General features: G+C 48.9%; 1 protein-coding gene across 4 annotated transcripts in view; it reads right to left on the bottom strand.

The window, feature by feature from the left end:
- Positions 1-23,859, bottom strand: part of GFPT1 (glutamine--fructose-6-phosphate transaminase 1) — a 32,884-nt gene that overhangs the window by 7,569 nt on the left and 1,456 nt on the right. For all 4 annotated transcript variants that reach the window (XM_088179906.1, XM_088179905.1, XM_014891379.2 and 1 more), the window contains exons 2-18: positions 18,889-18,996; positions 18,412-18,519; positions 16,961-17,086; positions 16,221-16,279; positions 15,092-15,226; positions 14,190-14,251; positions 13,424-13,503; positions 10,224-10,329; positions 9,107-9,270; positions 7,510-7,605; positions 7,131-7,228; positions 5,925-6,045; positions 4,159-4,316; positions 2,279-2,393; positions 1,846-1,973; positions 859-1,026; positions 392-553 (exon numbers count right to left, since the gene is read on the bottom strand). In XM_088179906.1, the coding sequence (XP_088036032.1) occupies positions 392-553; positions 859-1,026; positions 1,846-1,973; positions 2,279-2,393; positions 4,159-4,316; positions 5,925-6,045; positions 7,131-7,228; positions 7,510-7,605; positions 9,107-9,270; positions 10,224-10,329; positions 13,424-13,503; positions 14,190-14,251; positions 15,092-15,226; positions 16,221-16,279; positions 16,961-17,086; positions 18,412-18,519; positions 18,889-18,996 (1,994 nt within the window). The remainder of the gene's footprint in view (positions 1-391; positions 554-858; positions 1,027-1,845; positions 1,974-2,278; positions 2,394-4,158; positions 4,317-5,924; positions 6,046-7,130; positions 7,229-7,509; positions 7,606-9,106; positions 9,271-10,223; positions 10,330-13,423; positions 13,504-14,189; positions 14,252-15,091; positions 15,227-16,220; positions 16,280-16,960; positions 17,087-18,411; positions 18,520-18,888; positions 18,997-23,859) is intronic.

Raw genomic sequence — 23,859 nt, 5'->3', positions numbered from 1 at the left:
CAGAACTAAGGAGCGAGTCCCTTAGTCCACATGGTTCCAGTGGTAAGAGGTGACTGACAACAGGTGGAGGCCAGTGTCTGTATTAAGATCAAACAGCTAACACTAAACTGTTTGCCAAACACCCTTCTGAGGATTGTCACCTTCCTTTTAGCTCCCTACAGCCCTCCAGAGCCTGGCTGCTCCTACCACACCACAGGCACACATCCCAGCTCAGCTGCACCACACTCAGCCACGCGTCCTGAGCCTCCTCCCAGTTCTGCTTTGGCCACAGCTGGCCCTGCCCTGGGCACTGCAGCAGCTCAAGCAGTGGCACAGAGACCCCCCGAGGCTGGCAGCATCACCCAGCACACAGCAGCACACAGGAGAGAGGGGGAAGGAGTGCTGTACTCACATCATAGCCCCTGAGTACAGCCAGGTGGAAGGCCAGCAGCTGGAGGGGGATCACGCTCAGGATCCCCTGCAGACAGTCCACTGAGTGGGGAACTTTGATTGTTCTTTTGTTGTTCTTAATGGTCTCGATGTCCTCCTTGTCACAAATCACCACAGGCCGGCCCTGCAACAGAGGGGAATGCTGAAGGGAAGATCTGGAAAGTTCTTTCCTTGCTTCTGTGCAGAGTGCCAGTGGCAAAATTTAATGCTTTATTTAGAAGCAAACAGCTTCACATCCCCTGGGCAGCCCTGTGGGGTACTTGAGGGTTAAACAGACCATGCCAGGCTTCTGCAATTGCTGCAAAAACTGCTGTTGAAATGCCCACAGTATTTACTGAACTCACAAAGTGGACAGTCTGAGTGTCTGTGTACTACTTTTCTATTAAAAGCATCACCTCTGGAGGACTGCAGACCTTGCCAGGCCCTCACCTGCCGTGCAATGACCTGCTGGAGAGCGTTCTGGCACTTGGCATAGGTGTGGTCTCTCATGATGATCATGATCACAGGCATGAGCTTATCCACCAGGGCCAGAGGGCCGTGCTTCAGCTCCCCAGCCAGGATCCCTTCTGAGTGCATGTAGGTGATCTCTTTAATTTTCTAGAGGGGAAAAAGGAATGAATGAATCTTTGAGCAACCTTGTAATATTTTTGTAACCATCTCTGTGAATTCTTGCACTCGTGCAACTCAGTTCTGGCTCCTCTCAGATACAGATGAGTCGATCCAAAAACCCAGATGCAAGCAGTGACCCTGAGCTGGGCTGTTTGCAGCCACCAACACTTCCAGCTGTGCCACCAAAGCACCAGAGCCCTTAGAACTCGCCATCAGCCACCACAGCCACAGCACAGCCACCCTCCCAGCCTGACTGGGCAGGCAAAGGCAAAGAGAATACATTTGCATGGCAGTGGGGACACAGCACTGGGAACAACAGCAACCTCCTCAAATGCAAAAACTGCAATATGTGGGTTTGGAAAGTACAAGCTCCATTTATTTTCCATTTTCCATTTATTAGGGTGCTCAGTTTGTCTAGTAAAGCATTCCCAGTGTGAACACGGAAAATACACCCTTCCAACCCACTGCAGCAGCCTCAGCACTGTCACAGTGACTTTCAGACAGTTGTAATCATGGCACAGTTTGGGTGGAAAGGGACCTTGAGACCCATCCAGTCCCAGTGGGCATGGACACCTTCCACCATCCCAGGCTGCTCCAAGCCCTGCCCAGCCTGGCCTTGGGCACTTCCAGGTATCCAGGGGCAGACACAGCTTCCCTGGGCACCCTGTGCCAGGGCCTTCCATTTAACTCAGTGCTGGCCAACACACCAGAGCATGGCTGCACTTACAGCTGCACCTGGAGCCAGATGTTGCTCAGGTCTGAAGTCTGTGGCTGTGTCTGAGTCAGCTTTAAAAAAAGAAATCTTACCAACGCTCCCTCCAGACACGTGGCGTAGTGGTAGCCACGTCCCATGATGAGGACAGACTTCTGATGGTACAGCTCTGTGGCCAGCTTCTGGATCTCATCATCCATGCTCAGCACTTCTTTAATCAAGTCTAGAGGGAAAGGGAAGAACTCAGATTGAGTGTGCTCACGTGTGTGCCTCACACTGCACCCCTCACTCACACAGCTCAGATTTCCTGCTCCAGTTTGGTGGCCTGGAGACACCTGAGGGAAGGTGGCTACAAGGAATGGTGACAGCCTCACCACCCTCCTGACCCCCCCAGCCCCTCCCTGCAAGTCCAGCCCTGCTGAGCTCCCCCAGCCCAGGGTCCAGCCCAGGGTCCAGCCCTGCTGGGCCCCCCCAGCCCTGCTGAGCTCCCCCAGCCCTGCTGGCCCCCCCTCAAGACCAGGGTCCCACCTGGCAGCCCCTTGAGCCCCCTCATGATCTCCTTGCGCCGCTCCTGCATGGAGATCCTGTCGTCACACATCATCAGGGCAAACATCACCAGGGACACGAACTGGCTGGTGTAGGCCTGGTGTGGGGCACAAGAAATGTCACTGCTGCACAAACAGTGAAATCCTCAGCCCAGCTGTGCCCTTGCTCTCAACGTGACTCCAAGTGGAAGCTTTGATTCCAAGTAAGAAGCGAAAATGAACGTGGGCTCACGAGGCAAATGTCACTTGGGCACATGTCAATGGGGACACGTGATGATCTCCTCATGCTCCAGGAGATTAAGACACAACAACCAAGGTTTTCTATTCTGAGCTTTCCTGGTGACTGCTAAACTCTATTTTGTGACCATGCCCAGGTCCTCCTTTACTGCAAGTGACTCCTGAGAGGACTAGAGAGGAGCAGGGCACTGACTGGAGATGTTTAGTGGAAGCCCATGACAACGAATCTCAACCAGCTGGGATTTTTTTGGACCACACTCAGGGAACACAAAGGCAGCTGTGATTTCCCACCTGCCTTCTTCAAGAACAGACTCTCCTGAATTCTTCCCCTGTCTGTAAGAGCTGTTCTTGTCTTCGGGGACAATCCCTGCACAGACAGGTGACAGGAGGGCTCATACCAGGGCAGGTCTGGTCACAGGGACACCTGAGGGACACTGCAATAGCAGCTTCAGTTTGGCCTCTGAGGTCTTTGCAAGACAGAAGTTATGAAAAGGGCTTGGGGCCAGCCTGGCACTGAAGTCATGCAGAGGTAAGATCAAGGTGTGGATATTTTTGTCCCTTCCTAAGCAATGACCAGACAAACTTTCATGTGGCTGCACTGGAGGAAATTGAAGTGGCTTTGAAGGAACCCAGAAAAGCTGCAGTGATGCTGCCTGCAGGAGTCTGCTGTGGAATGGGAGCTGCTCTGCTTCGTGCAGCTGGAGGCCGCAGAAGTCCACAGTACCCAGCAGCCACATTAACATGCCTGGGCTGTTTAGAATATTCTCAAAAGGAAGTTCTGGGCAACCTCAGGGCAGAAACTTTTCAAGTTTTTATTTCATATATGCACAGCTTTGGTAACACCCCATATCACCAGAGAAAAAATGCCATTTATCTCCAAACTGTAACTTGTTGGCCACGTGAAAACAACAGGGACAAACAGCTCGTTCAAGAGTTTCTTGTAAGAGACTCACGAATTTTCCATGATCAAATTCCCCAATGAACTATTAAACTCAAATGTGGTTTTTGGCTGAATTTATGTAACAGATTGACATCATCTCGCCTCTAAATATAACTAAACCAAAGCAGATTTCACCATGCAGAAGCACTTCACCAAAATGAAAGGCAGCAAAGTAAGTTACTGTATCTCACACTGCCAGAATAATCCTGTTACCTGGACACAAATAGTAGGTTTCTGTAAAAGACCATTCCAACATTTGTTAAAAGTACAGTTTTAATATCCCATTTTCTTTGGTAAAGCAGAGAGAGTGAGGGAGTTACATGCAGACAAAGTTTCCATTATCTTGTCTATTAATTTCGTTTTTCATCTCTGACCTTAGTTTAAACTGAGCCTGCACCTCGAGACAAACAATGGCAAAGAGAATTCTGGCCTCTTAGAGAATCATTCCCTCTGAGACCCATTTGTTTTCAATGTTTAATGCAGTTTCCTTCGATTATTTAATTTTTCTAAGGAACCCCAAACAAAAGCCCTCTGCAAGCTGCAGGACAGAGAAGTCAGGGTGCTGCTGGTCTGTAGCTGCACAGCCAGCAGCAGCAGCAGGTAAGCAGGGGGCTCTGTCACAGCCAACGAGGGGTTCCAGAGCAGGAACAGCCCCATAGAGCAGGGAGGGCTTGGGCTGTGCCTACCTTGGTGCTGGCCACGCCGATCTCGGGGCCTGCATTGATGTGCACGCCGCAGTCGGTCTCGCGGGAGATGGAGCTGCCCACGGTGTTGGTGATGCCCACGGTCAGGGCTCCCCTCTCCTTGCAGTACCGAAGGCACATCAGAGTGTCTGCTGTCTCCCCTGGAGCACAGGAACACAGGAACACACACAGGGAACACACACAGGAGAGCAGAGGGGAGCACACGGAAACACAGAGAACACACGGAAACACAGAGAACACACACACAGGGAAGCACAGAGAACACAAAGAACCACAGGGAACAAAGGGAACACAGGGAGCACAAGGATAGGTGCTCAGCGCTGCTGCCACTGCAGGTGGGAAATGCACAAACTCCCCAACCAGAGCCCTGGGGTTTGTGCTCCCTGCAAGCCACAGAGGTGTCAGCAGCCACTTCAGCCCCAGCACACTGAGTCTCAACCCTAACCACAGGGCAGTGACACCCACAAAACACAAAACCCATCTGCAGTCTTTGCTGTAAGGAAAAGCCAGTGTTCTGCTATGGTTTGAAAAAAGGCAGTTCAAGCGTTATCCCTTTAACAAAAATCAAATTCATTCGTTTTCCTGGTTAATAAAAATTCATCTGGGCAGGGAGGTAGGGGGGAAAACATTCCAGGGATGTCTTGAGCTGCTCATGGGCTGAGCTCCAGAGATGGGCTGTGAATGGAAGCTGCTGTGCCTTGCAGCTCGTGTCACCAGTTTGCTTTAGTCCTGAAAGGACACAGTTCCGGGCACTCCTGCACGTGCGAGATGACAGGAAAGGGTAAAACCCCACAGGTGAGATCAGTGCCTTTCTCCTTAGTGCCCAAACCTGTCCTGCACAGTGCTCCACTCAAAGCCAGAAGTGCAGGGTGGGACTCTACTCTAAAAACAGATTTATGGGTGGGGGGAGCAAGTTATTTGAGCTCACTGTTTACTTTGGGTTTGCACTGCCTGATGAGCAAACTCAGGTTCTAGGGAAATCTTTGTTAGTTTGCCACATCCAACACTTCAGGGAAAGATGGAGCCCCTTTTGTGCCCTCAGGAGTGCTCCCTGTTAGACTGGGACAGGACTGGCTCTAAGGGACACAAAAACCCGAGGGAGAACCTGACCCTGAGCCCCTCACAGAGAGGATATTCTGAGACACTTGGTACTGAGAAGAAAAAAGTCACTACAGAGAAGAAAAAAATTGCTCCCAAAAGGGTGTTTTAACCTGTGGAGACAAAGTGCTGACTGGTTTTAGTGTCCCAGCTGAAGATCAGCCATGAAAACCTGAAATGCAACTAAGGGGGAAAAAAAGTGGTTTTGTATCACAGTTGTCCTTGAAAATATGAAGTACCTCATATAAATTATCTCCCACTCCATTCCAAGTTAGTTGGATTTTTTGTTATTAATGTCAGAGAGTTTCATTTCTTCTGTGGCTCCAATCCACCATATCGTGGTGCTTTAACTAGAGAACTCAAACTGTTCCAGAGAACACTGGAGCTGCCTTCCTCCCCAGCTCAGCAGCACTCTGCAGTCTGTTGATTGATGCAGAGCAAGGAAACAAAACTTCTGTCAGCCCCAGGAGCCCTGCAGCAGCTGGAGAGGGAGGGAGCAGAACCTCCCTGGTGCTGCCAGCCCTGGAACCTAAGTGTGCTCCCTCACTCACATCACACACAGTCCCATAGACAGGCACCAGCCTGGGCCCTGCTGCCTCCTCCCTCAATTTTGGGCAGCAGGGAGTGAGGGGTGGGAGGGGAGCCCGTACCTGACTGGCTGAGGAAAAAGCAGACATCATCCCTGAACACAGGGGTGTTCCTGTCCAGGAAGTCACTGGCCAGCTCCACCATGACAGGTAACTCAGTCAGCTCTTCCAGCACCTGGCGGGTCTGGCACAAGGAAGGGCAGCAATCAGCTATTACATCATGGTTATAAAAACAGGGATTTGCACAAAAAAAGCTTTCTAGCTGCCACACTGGAAAATATTACTGTTAAAACCCTGTATGAAACTCAGTGCTGGATTATACTTTAATTACTCAGTATTGACCACACTCACGTCACCAACAAGCGCTGGGAGAAGCAACCTTGCCTTCCTTGGCACCACCAGCCTGTGAGGCCAACTCCTCCCTCAAATGCAGATTTTTCTTCAGTAAGGCTCACTTATTATATAACCCTTCATATAAATTATGCAATGCTGGATGTCCTGTGTGTGCATCAGACTGCAGCCTGAAAAACTCAAACCACCACCCCCCTGCATCCAGGCCGAGCCTGGACCCCACCTGGCTCCTGGCAGCCCGTTGGCATTCTGCTCCTGCATTGTCCCTCCCCTGCCAGCTGCCTTTCTTAACAGAGCAGCTTTTGTTTTCCACAGCCATGGAAGTCACAGGAACCACTTCCCCAAGTTCAGCTTCATCAGCTTTTATTTCCTCCTGCTGTTGCTGTGAACTGAGTCTAGAGTTTGCAACTTTCACAGGGGTCTTTCTTCATTCACCTGTGTGCACTTGCTTACTCTTAACCTGATTAAGGGCAAGAATCAATCCCTAACCTGAAATCAATCCTTAATCTGCTTGGCACGCTCCATGCACTCTCCAGGGAGACCTCAGAGCCTCTGCCAGTGCCTGAAGGAGCTCCAAGACAGCTGAAGAGGGATTTGGGACAAGGGATGGAGTGGCAGGACAAAGGGGAATGGCTTTAAACTGACAAAGGGTAGACCTGGATGAGATTATTAGGACAAAACTCTTCCTGAGAGGGTGAGGAGGCCCTGGCACAGGGTGCCCAGAGAAGCTGTAGCTGCCCTTGGATCCCTGGCAGTGTCCAAGGCCAGGCTGGACAGGGCTGGGAGCAACCTGGGACAGTGAAAAGTGTCCCTGCCCGTGGCAGGAGTGGCACTGATGGGTTTTAAGGTCCTTGCAGCCCATCCCACTCTCTGATTCTGGCACTGAGGCCAGCCCAGGCTCCAGAGCCCAGCACTCACTGCCACTCCTGCGTGGTAACTCGTGCCACAGGCGATGAGGATCAAACGCCGACACCTCTGGATCTCCTTGATGTGATCCTTCAGCCCACCCAGGTTCACTGTGAGCAAGACCAGAGAGCAAGATCAGGGTGGCAAAGTAAAGAAGTTCCCAAGATCACTGGTGCTAACAGCACGTTACCATCCCCACCACCCACTGTGCCAAAAAACATCATAAAATGGGACCTTCCACCAGCATATGGAATTCTGGAGGCTCTGACACACACTTCATCTCATACCAGCAGGGTCTCCATCACCTGTAGCCACTTCCTGCCCTGTAGCCACCCTGAGTAACTACTGGATACTGAGCTGTCAGGAGTGAGAGGGGCCCAAGCTTAATTACCAGTGTAGTCATCAAAGTTGACCCTTCCTCTCATTGTATTAACAACAGATTCTGGCTGTTCAAATATTTCCTTCTGCATGAACGAGCTGAAGTTACCTATGAAGAAAGACAGAAAACAGATTAGAACACTTTACCTGATGGTAACTTAAATTTAAATTACCTCCTGGCAATTGCCATTTTTCCTGAGTATATAGGGATAGGGAAAAGCTTGGACCAGCCAAAGCTTATTAAACTGATACTACTTTTTCTGCAAAATATCAGCTCATGATGAGAACTTGATTCAAGTTTCTGGAAGGTGTCAGTGAAGGGCAGATCCAGACTGGCAAGTTTATGAGGGAACAGTCTTAGAAAAATCAGATGGCTCCAAGCAAGAGGCAAAACCTTCAGCCCCACAATTCTCAGTAAGGTGTCAATGATTAGAGGGAAAGCCCTACTATGCTGCAGACAAGTAAAAGATATGCCTTATGAAAAGAAAGGCCTTATGAAATCAGGCCTTGCTCTGCTAGATTGCCAAAGCTAGCCTGTCACTTCTAAGTGCAGCTTGCAAGTTCCCAGGCAAAGCAATGTTGGGAATGAGAGTTCTTCAACACAACAGCCTATTCTGAGGGAGAAAACAAGTAGCACCTGCATAAACATGAGATCTGTTCCATGAGAACCCATAAAGGAAAAATGTAAACACCTGAACCTTAGCTCAGGTACACCCAAAATCACCTTCTGACCAATGAATGAGGTAGTAATAAAACTACTATAGCCAAATGGTGTTACACACGAGGTCTGTGAAAATTATGTAAAATTAGTTACGTGAATAAAGAATTGACTTTTCTGCACTAAGAAAATGCAGGCCCAGCTGATTTATTACAACATATGACATGTAAGGAGTTGTTTCCCCATGAGGGTGACACAGCACCAGGCCAGGCTGTGGCACCTCTGTCCCTGGAGATGCTACAGCTGCAGCAAGCAGAGCCTGTCACCACTGGGGCGGGGATGGCAGCAGGTGACTCCCACCCTGAGGCAGCCCCCAGGTGCCCTCAGCAGCTCTTGACGCAGGGAACTGAAGAGTTCATCAAAAACCAAGACAATGAGGAATGCCTGACATTTACTATGCTTGCAAAGATCGAGAGGAGAGGCAGACTGCTTTGTGATAAACGGAGCCAGGATTTGCAAACAAGGTGAGGGGTGCAAGGCTACCAGTGATAGGTGGTAAGTCCAAAACCTTAAACCACTAAGAACTAATCTGAAGGTCTGGAATGTGCCCAAAGGGCTAAAACTCATGCTCCAGAGACAAAGCTGAAAAGTTCAAGTGCGATGAAGAGTTTGGAAGCCTTCATCAGAGACCCCCGACAACGCCTGAGTCGGGGAGGTGCAAATGCAAAAGAACTTTTGGTTCATTTGAATACGAAGCGAGAGTAGGCGGGACTAGGCGGGGCTATAACATGAATATGCATTATGTATATTGCGTAATCCTAGGCTTTTAGTAGTTTGAAGTTTCGGTGCCCGTGCTTTGGGAGGAGGTATCCCCCATGCACCTCAGCGCTGAATAAATGCACACCCACTTTAGAACTCTCATTTCTCACGAGTTCCAGAGTGTTTCACCCACCCTTCATGATCTGCTGCAGCTCCATCTGCAGGGTCTGCACGGCCCGGCCCGGGTGGTCCCCGGCCGTGCGCTTGACGCGGTGGATGGACAGACGCCCGTCCACCACGGCCGCCACGTCGTCGTCCTCCAGGAAGATCACGCGGTTGGTGTGCTCGATGACAGCACTGTGGGGACACAGGGCACATCACAGCCTGCTCTGGGGAGCGCAGCCCTCCCCATCACCCCACACACAGCTCTGGAGCCGAGAATTTCCTCCTCTGTTACAGTCGGGCCATTCCTGTCAAGCACAGCTGCCGGTGGAACTGGATTTTTGCCACCCAGCTCACCATTGATTTCAGGGCCTCTCTGAGGAGAAGCTCTGCACTGCTCAGACAAAGCAGCATGTGCAGCAGTGGGATCTGGCTGCAGCTAGGAGGGCAGGGTTTTGCCCTGGGGCACAGGCTGCTCAAATACAGGAACAGGTTCCTTCCGAGCTTTTCCGAGGGATAAGCCACTGTCCCTCCCTGTCCCTCATTTTGCCCATCTGTAAAAACAGGGACAGCTTTGTCCCCTGTTAAAGCATGTGAGATCTGCTCAGCAGCACTCCCTGGAGTGTCACTGAAAAGCTCTAAAACCAGAATACATCGAGGTGTCCTGACAGTCTCCACAATTCTTTGATGCAGAGTCAACCACAGCCGTATTTTTACATTCCTGGAGCAAGCACTCATTTCTCTTGAACCACAGAATCCCAAAAACACTGCTAAGACTGCTGGTCTCTCCTTACTCCTTTTAATATACCACCTTTGATGATGAAGGAATTGCATGTGTGCAGAGATCCCTGGAGAATCAACACAATTCTCCTCATAATTAGCATCTGCTAATCTAGGTCAGTACTCTCTCAGGTTCCCTAACACTAGGAAATCCTACCAACAGATGAGCCTGAAGAACGTTAACACTATTCCAAGGCCAGTGTTCATTACTTCAACAGAACCTCTGTTTTGGTTGGTATTTTTAAAGTAATGGCCACATGCACACAATTTACTTTATTCACAAAGAAACCAGAGCCTCCCCACCTCTTGTTCAAGAAAGCTTCTAACAGGATATTTCTACATACACCAGAGGTGCTGGAAAAGCCTACCTGGCATCAGAAGCAAAGTAATATTCCACAGCTTTCTCCTCCACGGGGAAGAGGCAGGTGGTGCTGTCCACTCGGGACAGGTTGCAGCTCCCCTTCTTGTCTTTCCCTAGGAGACAGGAGGGTCAGGGGTGCCCAGGTGACACACCTGGGCACAGGTGACACCCAGCTGAGGCCCCAAGGCACAGTACCAACATGAAGCATTATTTTTCTGCCTGCAGGTGGGCACAGCAAACAGAACAGCAGCACTTGTGCTTCTGTGCCCATCCTCAGTTGGTTTTGCAAGAGTTTTATTGCTTTTTAAGAAGTCTGCATCATCAGTGCAGTTTGAAGTTTAGAGAAAAACATCAGGAAAAGTTTTGTGTGGCTCCACTGGCAGAGAATTCAAGGTGCTTTAGGAGCAGCCACACTTCCCCACATTTCCCCATTAAACCTGCCCTGCTGATCATTTTAAATTTCTCCCATCTTCCTCTCTGGTGAGACTCTCCTGAGCCCTCAGAAATGGAGCAGCACTGTTCTTGGTCTGTTACTCTCAGCACTGGGGAAATTCTTTCAGAGCTGTCATCTGTGTGCCCACCCTGCTCCTCAAGCAGGTAGAACCCAAACCTATTTCTGTCTGTCTGAGCTCACTGCTCAGGAAATCCAGGATTAAGAGCTCGGCCCTGTTCCCACACTACCAAACACAGGCACCTCATCCTGATCAGAAAAGCAGACCTTTGCTGCTGCCAGGGAGGTATCCATGGGGGCTGGAGGACACAGGACTGAGAGTCAGCTTTGGGAAAATCTGTCCTAGAAGTTCAGTGTTTCACCAAGGATCCTGTCTAGAGTACTCTGGCAATTCCCAATACTGTCTCATCCTCCTCCAAACTGCATCTTAGCGGTGAAGCTCACCAGGGATGCAGATGAGGCACCCAACACCTACTGCTCAGCACCAGCCTCCAGCAAAATTATTTGCCAGTCATCGTGCAGGGTATAGGGAGGGTGGGGGTGGATTAATCAGCTTATCTCCCAAAATGGGACTATTGCTGAAGAACAGTAACACTGAAGTTACTCCATTCTATATTTATTCCACAATCCTGATGTTGTTTCACCTACTAGACACTGATCTGATTCAGTGATGCAAGTAAAGCTCGTGGTGTTCTGACTTCCATTTCTGCAGATGAAAATGTAAAGGAAAAATACTGCTTTCATGTTGATACTCAGTGAAAAATCGCTCAGCCAGTGATTTAGAGCTTTCCAGTTCAGGTATGAAGTCAGTCAATGAGGAAAACAATGCCTTTGTGGTGGAGACAGGACAGACTGATTTGGTGTTGAGAAGGGACAGAGCAGAGCTGTTAGTGGCCACTCCCCACAGAAGAACCCAGACCTGATCAGAACATGCAAATTTGGTTTCTCAAAATAGAGCATTTCCCTGCATTGGCTTTATTATGTTTCATTGCTTTCCTGCATTACAGATTCTGCAGATCATTACAGATTCTACAGATTCAAACAGAATCTCCCCCTCACAGAAAAGGGCTCTCCTGCTTCAGATGTGAGCTTGGTTCATCCCATCATGTGATGGCTTGGCTTTGAAGCACTTCAAGTGAGTAACATATGGTTCCCCTAATAAATGAAGAGAGGAAGGAAGTCCCAGCCTCAGGCCAACCTCTGAGCTGCCACCAGAGGCTGCAGCTCAAACTCACACCATAGTCAGGGGAAGACACAGCTCTGACAACCCAAACTCCAGAAGGAATTTTGGGCAGTGCTTGCATGCACTAGGGTTAGCAGCAGCCTCCTGTTTTAGGGGTTTATTTTTAAGGTAATTGCTATTTTTAAGGAAACACAGTTTCCTTCTGTAGCCAGAGCTGCAGAAACACTCAGTACAACCTGCACTGTCATCAGTTTTTACACATATGCTGAGCATTATGTCCCAGTATTTGAAATGGGATGAGTGGATTTTCCTGTGTGTTGCTCGTGGTGTTTCTGATCAAGAAGGAATTTTGATTCTCCCACGAGTTTCACTTTACTACATGGAAAGCAATAACCACATATTAAAAACACAATGCATCTTGGCCCCATTTGTAATTCCTTTCCTAAGGAACTGGAGGATTTGTCTGAAATTTCAAGTGTTAGCTTTTCTCTGGTAGGCACCTTCCTCCATTTTTATGGATATTCCATCAAAAGAATGATCCATAGATGGTACAGCTGGAAGTGCAATTGGAAAAAAAAAAAAAACCAAACTTGAGATAATCAGTAAAAAAATACAGCATTACATGAATACATTAATATTAGTGCTAATTATCCAATCAAAAGGCAAAGCTTCTGGGACTGGTTCTTGCAGCAGGGGATCAGCAACTACTGTTAGGAAGCAGCAGGACAGGGCAGCAATTCCTTGGATCCCTGCAATGCTCAGAACAAGTCCACGTCCCAGGGACTGAACAGGCTCAGACTCCTCTGACAACAGTGAAATACAGAGTAATCCTTGGTCACTTTTTATCTTCAAGGGTGTCTGTGGTGGTAGAACATGTGTGAGAGCAGGATGGACAGACAACATGAACATTGTCCCACGAAGGGTAACAGCTTCTAAAAATGACGTGGGGTGGCAGAGACAGGGTCTGTGACAGTGGCAAGGCCTGTGACAGTGCCAAGGGACTGGCAAGGTCTGATGGTGCCAAGGGACTGGCAAGGCCTGTGACAGTGCCAAGGGATTGGCAAGGTCTCTGACAGTGCCAAGCCCTCTCATCTTTGTTCTTGAAAACCACCAGGCTCACAAATGCCAACATGCCACACACAGAATAGAGACTGCAGTTCAACTGTACTGTTTAATTGATTATACTGAACTATTCCAACACCCCTGGCAGTGCCCAAGGCCAAGCTGGACAGGACTTGGAGCACCCTGGGGCAGTGGGAGGTGTCCCTGCCTACGGCAGGGGGCTGGAACAAGATGGACTTAAAGGTGCCTTCCATCCCAAACTACTCCATGACTATACTTTATTCTACTACACTAAGATGTATTTTCCTTGCAGTAACTGGACATTAAAGCTTTGATTACAACACTAGAGGCCAACTTGAGGCACATAGTGGGTAGAACACGTGGTTAAAAGCCTGCTTTTAAAAAAACATCTCTCACAATGGTTTCATTTCCGATTTCCAGCTGTACACAGCTGGGTGTGAGCTGGGTGTGCCCAGGCCCTGGGGCCCCAGGGGAGCTGCTCCTCACTCACCTGTGCGGTACAGGATGGGGATGTGGTCAGTGGAGAGCTTGTGCTCGCTGCGCACACCGATGAGCAGGGGGCTGCCTCGCCTGCAGGGACAGGGACACAGGACAGCCTCAGCTCTTGGGGACACCCCCACCCATGGGTCCGGCCCCCTAGCAGCAGCTCAGCTGCATCAGGGCACAGCCAGAGCCTCCTGAGCAGCTGCTGCTGCTGCAAACACGGAAAGAATCACGGGATAAAGAACACGAGAGGAACCTGCATCAAGGTTAGACAAACTTCTCCAGAGTCACTGCACACCTGAACCAGGGACTGTTCCTCACTGAACATTCCTACAAACAGGTTTGGGGACTGAAGTTCCACTCCAGTGAGACCACCCCAGCTGATTCTGGTGTTTAAAAGTGGGATAGGAAACCTGAACACGAGGCTGGCCTAAATTCCAGGCCAAGTGGAGGACTTGTCCAAGTGCTGCCACAAGAGCAAGCACAAAGGAAAAGGTAAAATCATCTCCTTTCAAATCATAACCAGAGGATACCAAAACAAAGCTGTTCTAGACCAGATGTGGTACAGCTGGTCAATAAGAAATTTCCAAAATATTTCTGGGAACTTTCTGTTATGATAGATGGAAAACAAGAGAAAGGAAATTAAAAACAACAACCACCCTCTCCCCAGTATATACAGTGTGATGAGAACAATCTCTACTCAATCTTCTAACTTGGGGGCACAAAAACAAGTGACAGGGTGCAAGAATGTTCCCTCCCATGACAACACTCACCTGGTACCAACTGCCTGTCCAGGGTAATGAACACTCTTGAACACAAGGGCAAAAGCACCTTCCTGCAACAAGAGCAACAAACTGTTTATCCCTTCAGCTGAGGCCCAGGCACTGTTTCAGTGTTCCCAGCACAGAAACTGGTCCTGTGTTTCTGTGGACACAGAACAGACAAAGAGGTCTCACAGATGTTTCCAGAACCACCTATTAGCTCCAGCCCCATCCTGGAAGGACATCCCTCCCCTGAGCCTGGCAGCACATCTTCAACCACTGAATGATTCTCCTGAACCCCTGGAGAGACACTCAGACTCCCTTGGTTATCCAAGTGGCTTCTGCTTTAGGTCAGGGTACAGTGAGAGGCAAAGATCTGCTAAAAGCAGCACTGGAAGAAACTTCTGCTAAAAGAAACTTGAGGGTGTTTGATCAGGTGAGGTGTCACAACCTGCCAGCAACACGAGTTCTTGGCTTGCTGCTACAACAGCTCCTGGCAGGTGAACCATGAAAACCCAGCTGAAGCAGGTGCTGTGGGGTGAAAGTGAACTGTGGTGGATCCTGCTTCTGCACACAACCAGGCAGTGGAGGCAGAGCAGCTCCCACCAGGGGTCAGCAGCAATCCAAAGCAGGAGCTTTGGGAAGGCCTGGAAGCAGCACAGACTATTGCAGGCCAGCTCCCACCCTGCTGTCACCACCCCAGCCAGGGGCTGGCAGCCTCCAGGTGCTGGCCAAGGACTGAGACATTTCCCAGATGAATACTGACAAGTGTTGAAGAAAACAGAACACCCGAGATGAATAGTCAGGGGCGGGGGAGACAAAGCCATGCCTTAGCACGAGCATCCTGCAGCAGTGGCACAGCCGGTGCTGCAGGGGTTATTTTGGGCTGGGCTGTCTGTCCCTCCGAGCATTACCAGCTGCTGGATGACCCTCTCCACCAGCGTGGAGAAGCTGATGTCGTCGCTGTCGCGGTTGTCGTACATGTACTTGACCAGCTTGACAATGCTCTCCGTGTCCGTCTCCGACTCGAAGTCGTAGCCCTTGCTCTCCTGCAGGGACAGCCCGTGTGGGTGACCAGCCCTCTGCCTCCCCTTCCACCTTGCTTTGCCCTCCTCCCCTTCCTTCCTTCCCACCTTTCCTTTCTTTCTTCTTGGTTTTAGTACTGCCTTTCCTTCACCTTGCCTTTACGTTTTTCTCCCCTCTTTTTCTCATGCTTTTCCTTTTCCTTGCTCCTGCCTTCTTCCCTCATCTTTGCTTTTACTTGCCTTTCCTTTTTCCTCCTTTTACTTTCCCACCTCTGTGTCTTTCCTTTCCTTTTACCGTTTCATACTGCAGGTTTTCTTATTCTTTTTCCCTCTTTTCTCCCATCCTTTGCTCTGCTTTTCCTCTTCCTTTTACCTCCCTGCCTTTCTTTTTTTTCCTTCTTTTTCTCCTCTTTCCACACTTTCCTTCCAGCCCTCCTGCCTTTTGAATTGCAAGAATATGAGGAGAGGAGGAGAGGGCAGTGAGTGGGAGTGTGAGAGTAAAGAAGTGAGTGTGAGAATGTGAGGGGGAGTCGGGGTAGGAGGGACAAAAGGAGGGGGTTTGAGTGGGAAAGTCTCAGTGGGAGAATGAGTGGGGGATGAGGAGGGAGTGGAAGTTGGGGATGTGAGCAGGGTGGTGAGTGTGAATGTCATGAGTGGGAGAATGAGGGGAGTGGGAATGAGGTAGGGAGGGAACGGGGGATGTAAATGTGAGAATATACTCACACAATGGGAGAGTCTGTGAATGCAAAGGAAGGAGTGGGAGTGCAAATATGGGTGGGAGTGAAAAAATATGAGTGTGGGAACATGAATGGAGGTAAGAGGAAATGTGAGTGGGGAAATCACTGTCAGAGACGAGTTAGGAGTGAGTGGAGCAATGTGAGTGAAGGAATAGGGCGAGTGTGGAATGTAAATGGGAAATGAGAGTGAGAATACAAGAGGGGGAGTGAGCTGGGAAGGGTGTGAGAGCAAAGGGGAGTGGGAAAGGAGGGAGGGTCTCACCCCCCCAGGGGTCACTCACCAGGAATTTCTGCAGGTCCTTGTAGTTGGTGATGATGCCATTGTGGATGACGATGAACTCTGGGGACAGAGGAAAGGCCCTACTCAGCCCCGTGCCAGCTCCAGCCTGGCAGCAGAACCCACTCATGTCACTGAGGGACAGGCTCTCAGCAGAATAAAGCACATTTCACCTCCTGTTGCCACTCCCTGATCTGCCCTCTGGCATGGCATGGGGTGGGGGGTATAAAAGTGACCTGAGAGGCACCAGGGCTACCCAGACCCTGCAAAGCCCCTGGAGGCACCTGAGCACTTGGCAGCTTCCATCCTGCTAGGAGCAATGAACAATGAGCATTGCTGTTCCCTGGGCGGGCATAGCCAGCACAGCCCACACTGTGACAGCCACAGGCACACCAACCCCCTTCCCTACAGCAGGGATTCGGGGCAAAAAGTTCATGAAATTCCATTCCAAAGAACAGGAAATTCTCACCATCTCATTTCGTTCTGTCTTCTCCTCCTTGCTCTCTGCCCACACACCCAGCCCAGCCCTGGGCACCCACCCCAGCCCTCCTGGGAGCCCTGGGATCCCTCACTTCCCCGTGGCTGGAAGCCAAACCAAGCCCTGTGGCTTCACCACAGCTGGGCTCAGCACCAAGGCCCGAACGAGCCCAGTGCCTAAATCCAGCCCCCCCCTCCCCGGACACAGAGGGGACAGGAGCACTCCCCGAGGCTCCAGGGGCTGAGGGAGCTGAGGAAGGCACTGACCATTGTTCTTGTCCGAGCGCTGAGGGTGGCTGTTCACGGGCTTGGGCTCGCCGTGCGTGGCCCAGCGCGTGTGGGCAATCCCCAGGTGAACGTCAAACTCGATGTCCAGGTCCATGTCCTGTTGCTCTGCAGCAGAAAGTTTTAGTCCTGAGGGGTTGTCCATACCCCAGGTCAGGACAGCAATGCTGACAGGGCCACCAAATCCCACAGGACACAGAATCACAGAGTTGTCAAGGTTGGAAAAGACCTTTAGGATCATCAAAGGCTGACCAAAACCTCAAGGGGTTTCAGGGCAGGGCAGATGCATACAGAGAACAGCCCTGCATTCATCGCTCCTCCAAAACAAAAAGTAACCTTTAAGGAAGAATCTAACCCTGAGCACCTCAGGGGTGCTCCTTGCCATCCTGTCACCTGTGGCTGAGCCTGCACACCACCACGGTTATTCATGCATCCCTAACCCCTGTCTCTCCAAAGTCTGCCACAAGCATGAATATTTCTTGGAAAAAAATACTCCTCTTACTCCACAAATGTTTCCACAGTCTCTTGAAAACTGTGTATTCTGTTTCTTAAAACAGACAAACCTCCCTTTAGGAACCATCTGTCCATCTGCTATTTCTGTACCACACACCCCAACTCGTCTGGGCTTTCTGGCTCCACACTAAGATTAGACTGACCAACCTCCCTCTGGGTCACTCAGCACTCTGCAGCTCAGGTGAACACAAGAATGGGTTAAAAACACTTGAATTACACCAACACAGCAGCTTCTGAATGTGAGATCCTGACTGCTCTGAAAAGCATCTCCCCGCCCTCACACAGCCTGTATTAAACTCCCAACAACTTTGTGCATCTTTGCATTGAGCTCAGATTTAATGAATTAAGGTTTAAATAAAGGGAAAGGAAAGAAGCAGAAAGAGATGCAGAAGCTCTGGGTGCCTGCAGTCCCACCAGTGTGACAGTGACACACACCAGTGCCCTCCTGGAGCTACTGCAGAGCCCAGCCCCAGGGGAGGGACGGCTCTGGCCGGGACAAGCCTTGCATGGGAACATTCAAAACCCAGCAGGGGAGGTTCCTACAGCATCTCTCCTTCTGCCCAAGCTCTAGGTCTTGGTAATTATCTCCTGCTAATTCCTCTATCCCTATTTCAAGGAGTTTTTTGGTTGTTTGTTCTGGAGTTTTTCTTTTTGGAATCTGTTTCCCACGATGTATTTCGGGTCTATTTTACTTTAGTAGGATGCAACTCATTTGTCTTGGAAAAATTAGGATTCCTCTGTAACTTCACATCAGCAGTCACAGGATCACCAGGATCACAGGGATGATCTTCACAGCTCATCTCTGAGCGTTTACACCTCTGGCTCTTTACACACAAGTTACTTGGAAATTCGTGTTTGTGGGTAAAACGGGTGATATTCAAAACACAAACTAGGTGAGAGAAGGAAAGGGAGATACCTACTGTGAACCTCTTCATCTAGAGCCTTCACTTTCCCCGTCTGTTTGATAATGTGGATTTTGCAAGCATTGGCTTCCCAGTCTTTGTCATTTCCGCCGTCCAGTCCCACACCTAAACCGCACCGTGGAACATGGAGAAAGAGGGTCAAGTGCAGAAGTCATTACAGTATTTTATGTAAACAAATTCTGCCCTTTTTGATTCTTCCTGAGCCCTTTTTCTCCAAAAGCTGGCCTGTCACATAAAGGCAAGAAACTCCTTAGATTAGAACTAAGTTTTCCTCCTATCACCTTCGCAGTATTTTTAAAAGCCTTAGGAAAAAGAATCAAGAATGCTTATAGAAATTTGTATATTGAAATGAATCCAAACCTCTGACCACAGGCACATGCTGTCTGTGTTCAAAAGCAGAGGTGGTAGAAAGCATTGACAGTCACAGGAAAGGCATGAGCTCAAGCCCAGATTGCCAAGAGCTCCGGCAGGTACCTGCAGAGTCGTAGCCCCGGTACTCCAGGCGCTGCAGCCCCTTGATGAGGGTCTCCAGGATCTCCCGCCTCGTGCGGGGCACATGGTAATTCAGGTAAGCAAAGATGCCTGTGCGGGAAAAAAGAGAATCATCTCACACCAAAATCACAGCTGGGGGAGCTCTGTGTGAGCACCAGGCTCCCCCTGCAGCAGCCTCTGTGCCTGCAGGAAGCTCCCACTGCACTCCCAGCTCTGCCTGCCCCAACCAAGGCTCAGCAGACACATTGCTGACAGCCAAGAGATCAAAACTGCCCAAAAAACTGAAAGCAACCCAGCAGGACAGGAGAAGGGATTCCCCTGTAAGGTGGACCTACACAACAGGATGAGCTGTCAGGAGACAACACAGGGTGCAGGAAACTCATCCCTGCAGGTGAAAAAGTCGCGGTTCCCTAAATTGGGGCTAAAAAACCACCACGGAAAGGAGCTCTTCCTCCAAAAGCTTCTTCCAAGTTCCTTCCACAGACGAAGTAAAAAATCATTTCACTCATGCAAACTAAGACTCCCAAACTAATGGAGCTTTTTCCTGTAGGTTGCAAAGGAAGAGGAATTGTTTCCATGGGATGGCAGGGATGAGGGGTGTGAGGGAATGGACTGGGAACAAGGGATGGCAGGGATAAAGGTTGTCAGGGAATGTTCCAGGACCATGGGATTCCAGGGATAAATGGATAAAGGGTGTCAGGGAATGCTCCACGACCACGGGATGGCTTTTGGCACAAGGATTGCAGCTTATTCTGACCCAAAAACTGGCTCCCTCCAGAAGGGCTGACTTGGGACACCTTTGTTAAATCTGAACCCAAAACACACAGTGACTTGAGACGTTGTTTTCTCCGGAGCTTTCAGCAAGTTCAGTCATACCTGAACTAAAAATACCCCAACCAACAGCCCAAATTCTGACTCCTCTTCCCAGATCCCAGATGCTGGCAGTGCAGAACAAAATGGGCACAGAGCAGCAGTGGCCTCCCCACAGGGAGGGGTGGCCCAGCTGGGAGGAGAGGGAAAACCAGAGTGTTTATCCCTGTCTGTACTGCAAACAAACACCAAACACCCATCCAGAAAGGAGCCAACTTGGCATTTGTCTCAGACACTGGAAACAGCTATTAATTACAGCACAAGTATATTAAGATTATTCATGAGGCCTGTGTAAAAAAAGCCTGAATCCAACACTAAGAGAATGCCACAAAAAAAAACCAAAAAAAAGCAATCCTCCCAAAAAAAAGAACCCAAGGAATTCAGTGCTTCTCAGAAAACAGAGACCATAAAAACTAATGAAACCAGAAAAAGACACAAATACAAACAAATAATGCTGTGAAATAGGGACATGGTCTTCCAAAAAACAGACCCTAGTAGATTCAGTTTTGATTCAGTTCAGCTTTTAGATCCTGAGAGGAAAATAGCTACGATGATAACAGAGATGCCACTGGGAAAATCAAATTCTAAGAACTCATCTGTGAGCTATACATTTTACAAATGAGAAGGCAAGTAAAGACAGGGACCTTTAAAACTCACCTTGGAGAAAACAGGAAAAAATGAAATAAAAATAGAATATGCATAAATGACATATCATTAAAGTAAAAACTGAGACAATAAGGCCCCTGTAAAAGAACACAAGTCTTCCTAAATGCATGACTTTGCACGCTAAAATTCAGTATTTGAAGGCTTCTCACCCATTTGTGATACTTATCATGATGAACTTTGTGTAAACAAACTTCATTTATTGGAAATATTTACAAATGAGTTTCATTTTCCCTTTTATAAACATCCTGTAGTGATGTAATACTTCACAGCTGGGGTAAGTTTGAATCCCCATGTGGAAAACAGACCATCCAGGAATACCTGAGCAATCATACCCTGTAAGCACTTCCAATTTTAAGTTCAGTTCCCCAATTTTAAGTTCAGTTCCCCAATTCCACGTCCCAGCTCAGCCCAGGCCTTTGTCCCACACCAGGGACAGGTTTTCCCCCGAGCCACAGTGCCCTGTTCAAGCCTTGCTCTCTCCCTCCCTGAGCTGATATTCAAACCAATGGACACAGCTCGAGACACGAGAAGACATCCAGTGCGCAGAGCTTTGTCAGGAGCCGTCTCAGAAGAGACAATTTCTCCATCTTCAGAGTCACAGTTCTTTGGAATCACTCAATGGAAACGTTGGTTGAGATGGAATTCCATCCCTCATTTCCTCAAGGCAAAATTTACTCCATTTCCCCAAGGCAAATCCAAGGAGCTCCATCAGGGTCCCACGTGGTGCACCACCAGCCTGGATGTCAGGTGCTGAAAATGTGAAAACCTTGAGCAGAATGTTCCCCAAACCAGCCCACCAGGAGTTTCAGGCCCTCCGAAAAGGAGTTTTGGTTTCAGTGCACTTTTAGATGCCCCTCCACACAATGCTTCCAGCAAAAATGTCACATATAAAACTCTGTAACACTGCAGAAGGAGCCTGCACCAGGAAGCACTCCAGAAAACCAAGATCTATAATGACATTTAATCACTCAGCCTTGAGGTACCCTGAGCTGGCATTGTTTGAGGTGAAATACGCATGACACAAAAAACCAACCCTGGGAACTTCCTTCTCGTCCAGCACTGGTAATTGTGAATTCCCAGCTGCAAGAGCCAAGCAGCAAGGACACTGCAGGAATTCCTACCTGGCAGCCTTAGAAAACACAACACCCCTGTCTAGAACACACTGACACACCTCAGCACTCAACACCAATGCAATTCAGAATCAGAACAGCAGTGACACTTCATAGCACAATGAAACGCTTCAGCTACTAACCTGACACAGGCCAATTCAAAGCATGTCAGCTTATCAGACAACTCTTGAATCACACTAAGATCCATAATAATAAGTTCTCTGTGCATTTCTCTCAAGTGAAATACTTTGAGGAATATAATCTAGAATATGAAACATTTCCTTTCTTGCAGGTTTGTGATAAACACCTTACCTGGAGAACCACCAGAACAGGCATTCAGCTGCTTCTAAAACACAACTCCCTCACAGAGCTGATTTTTAATACTCAAGCATAAATCCTGGGCCTTCTTAACATCAGCGACATAAATAATTCCCTATAAAGAGCTGGTAATTTTAACAGAGTAACATTTTCAACAAATGGACATTATTGATTTCTAAAGCTGACAGTCACAATACTTTTTCTGAGAACTTTATTTGCCCTGTGAACTTTTTTGCAGCTCAGGTTCCTTAATTTCATGGCACGTTCACAGGCAAATGAAATGAATCACCCCTTCCAGGTAAATGATAAATATCTCAGGATACGTGAAGGAATTGCTTCTTGTAATCCTTTTCCTACAAAAGTAGAAAAGCTTTAAGGCTGGGTTTACTTCCAAATTCCTTTTCCTATTACTCTTAACTCATTTCCATAGACCTTGCTATCAGTACATCCACCTGGCAATTCCAAGGAATCCTTTATCCCAGAATTGCTGCTCAGCCCCACTGGAGGAGCTCTTGTTGCTGTTGCCCTGCAGGGAGGTGCCAGTCCCTGCATCCCAAAACATCCCTCTTCCTGCCCAGTCTGAGGAGCACAAGGTCAGGCCCAAGCTTGCTATCACTATTATGTCTGGGAGCTGCCCAGGGGACAGCTGACACTCAATTCATCACCTCCAGGCTGGGAAAAAAGTAAAACAGAACAATATCCACTCCGTGGGGATTCACTGGACACTTCTCTCGCTGCCCACGCCCACAGCTCCCTCTCTAGCTAAAAATAAACAACCAGAGCAGCAATTCCAGGGACTCCCTCTGGGCCACAGCCACTGCTCCATGCTCCACTCCAAAGCAGACACCAGGTACAGCGAGGTGGAACAGATGTGCAAGGGCTGCATGTCCCCACTGCCATACACATAACCCCAGAACTAGAAACGGCAGTCTCTCCTAAGCCCATTTTTATCTTCAGTAACCACTAGTAAACCAAGACCTGAATTCCACAATCCAAGATCTGAATTCTGCAATCCCTTTTTGTCATTAAAACCAGCCATGCCATAGGACAGGTTTACTGATTTACAGAATGGTCTGTGCAGCCTGGCTACCTTGACAAACCTGTTTCCTGAGTTATTTCATTGAACAGGTTTGGTGCATTTGGACCAAAGCACACCCACCTCATAGCTGGCCAGGAGTTCAAATTGCAAGTGTCTAACAGACAAGCGTCTAACATTATTAGAAACAAACCCCCAGCACACCTAAACAGTATCCATAGCAGGCACCAAGGCACTGGACTTTGAGGCTCCTTTCCTTTACCTGTCCAGCAGCACAAGCCCATCAGAACAGGGACTTGGTAAGGTCACAAAGATGAACATCAGGTTGAAAACACTGTGTTGATAATTCCAGTCTGGCAGCTGCTGAAGCTTTCCCTTCAGTATCACAGACTGAGGTATCTGAGAATTCAGGTAACAATAGCAGCACTGTCACATTTCTTTCTTTTAAAACTCATCTCAACAACTACCTCTCTGTGTGAAGTGAATTGGATAAAATTCTGAACGCAGATGGGCACCCACCAGGTTAAAAGCCATGTTTATCCATCCCCACCTACAATTCCATGACAAACGTTGTATCTGAGGGCTCAAACACCACACCAGGCCCCGCAGCTGCCACAGCCTGGGAAATCAGGGCCCTCTGCTCCAGCCAAACCATCAGGTTTCCTTCGCTGAGGAGAGACAAGCCACTGTCACTCCAGGACACATCCTCGACTCCCAGAGCAACACTCAGAGACAATAACCCCCAGTGCTTTTCCCACTCTACCCATAAAATGTTTCAGTATCCAAGAAGAACTTAACTTTTATCAAAAAGGGGAAAAATACGTTAAATCCTGAACACAACTGCCCAGTGTTTTCAGGGTTCTTACCACGACAGAAAAGACAAAGAGCAGAATGTTAATACTGCACATTTCAAAGGCCGGACCTCAAATAAGGCAAGCTCGAGGCACCAAAACC

The sequence above is a fragment of the Sturnus vulgaris genome, chromosome 28 (genome assembly GCF_052056855.1).
Source record: "Sturnus vulgaris isolate bStuVul1 chromosome 28, bStuVul1.hap1, whole genome shotgun sequence".
In the NCBI taxonomy this organism is placed as follows: Eukaryota; Metazoa; Chordata; class Aves; order Passeriformes; family Sturnidae; genus Sturnus; species Sturnus vulgaris.
Note: the sequence above shows the minus strand (reverse complement) of the source record. Positions and strands in the feature narration are given on the sequence as shown.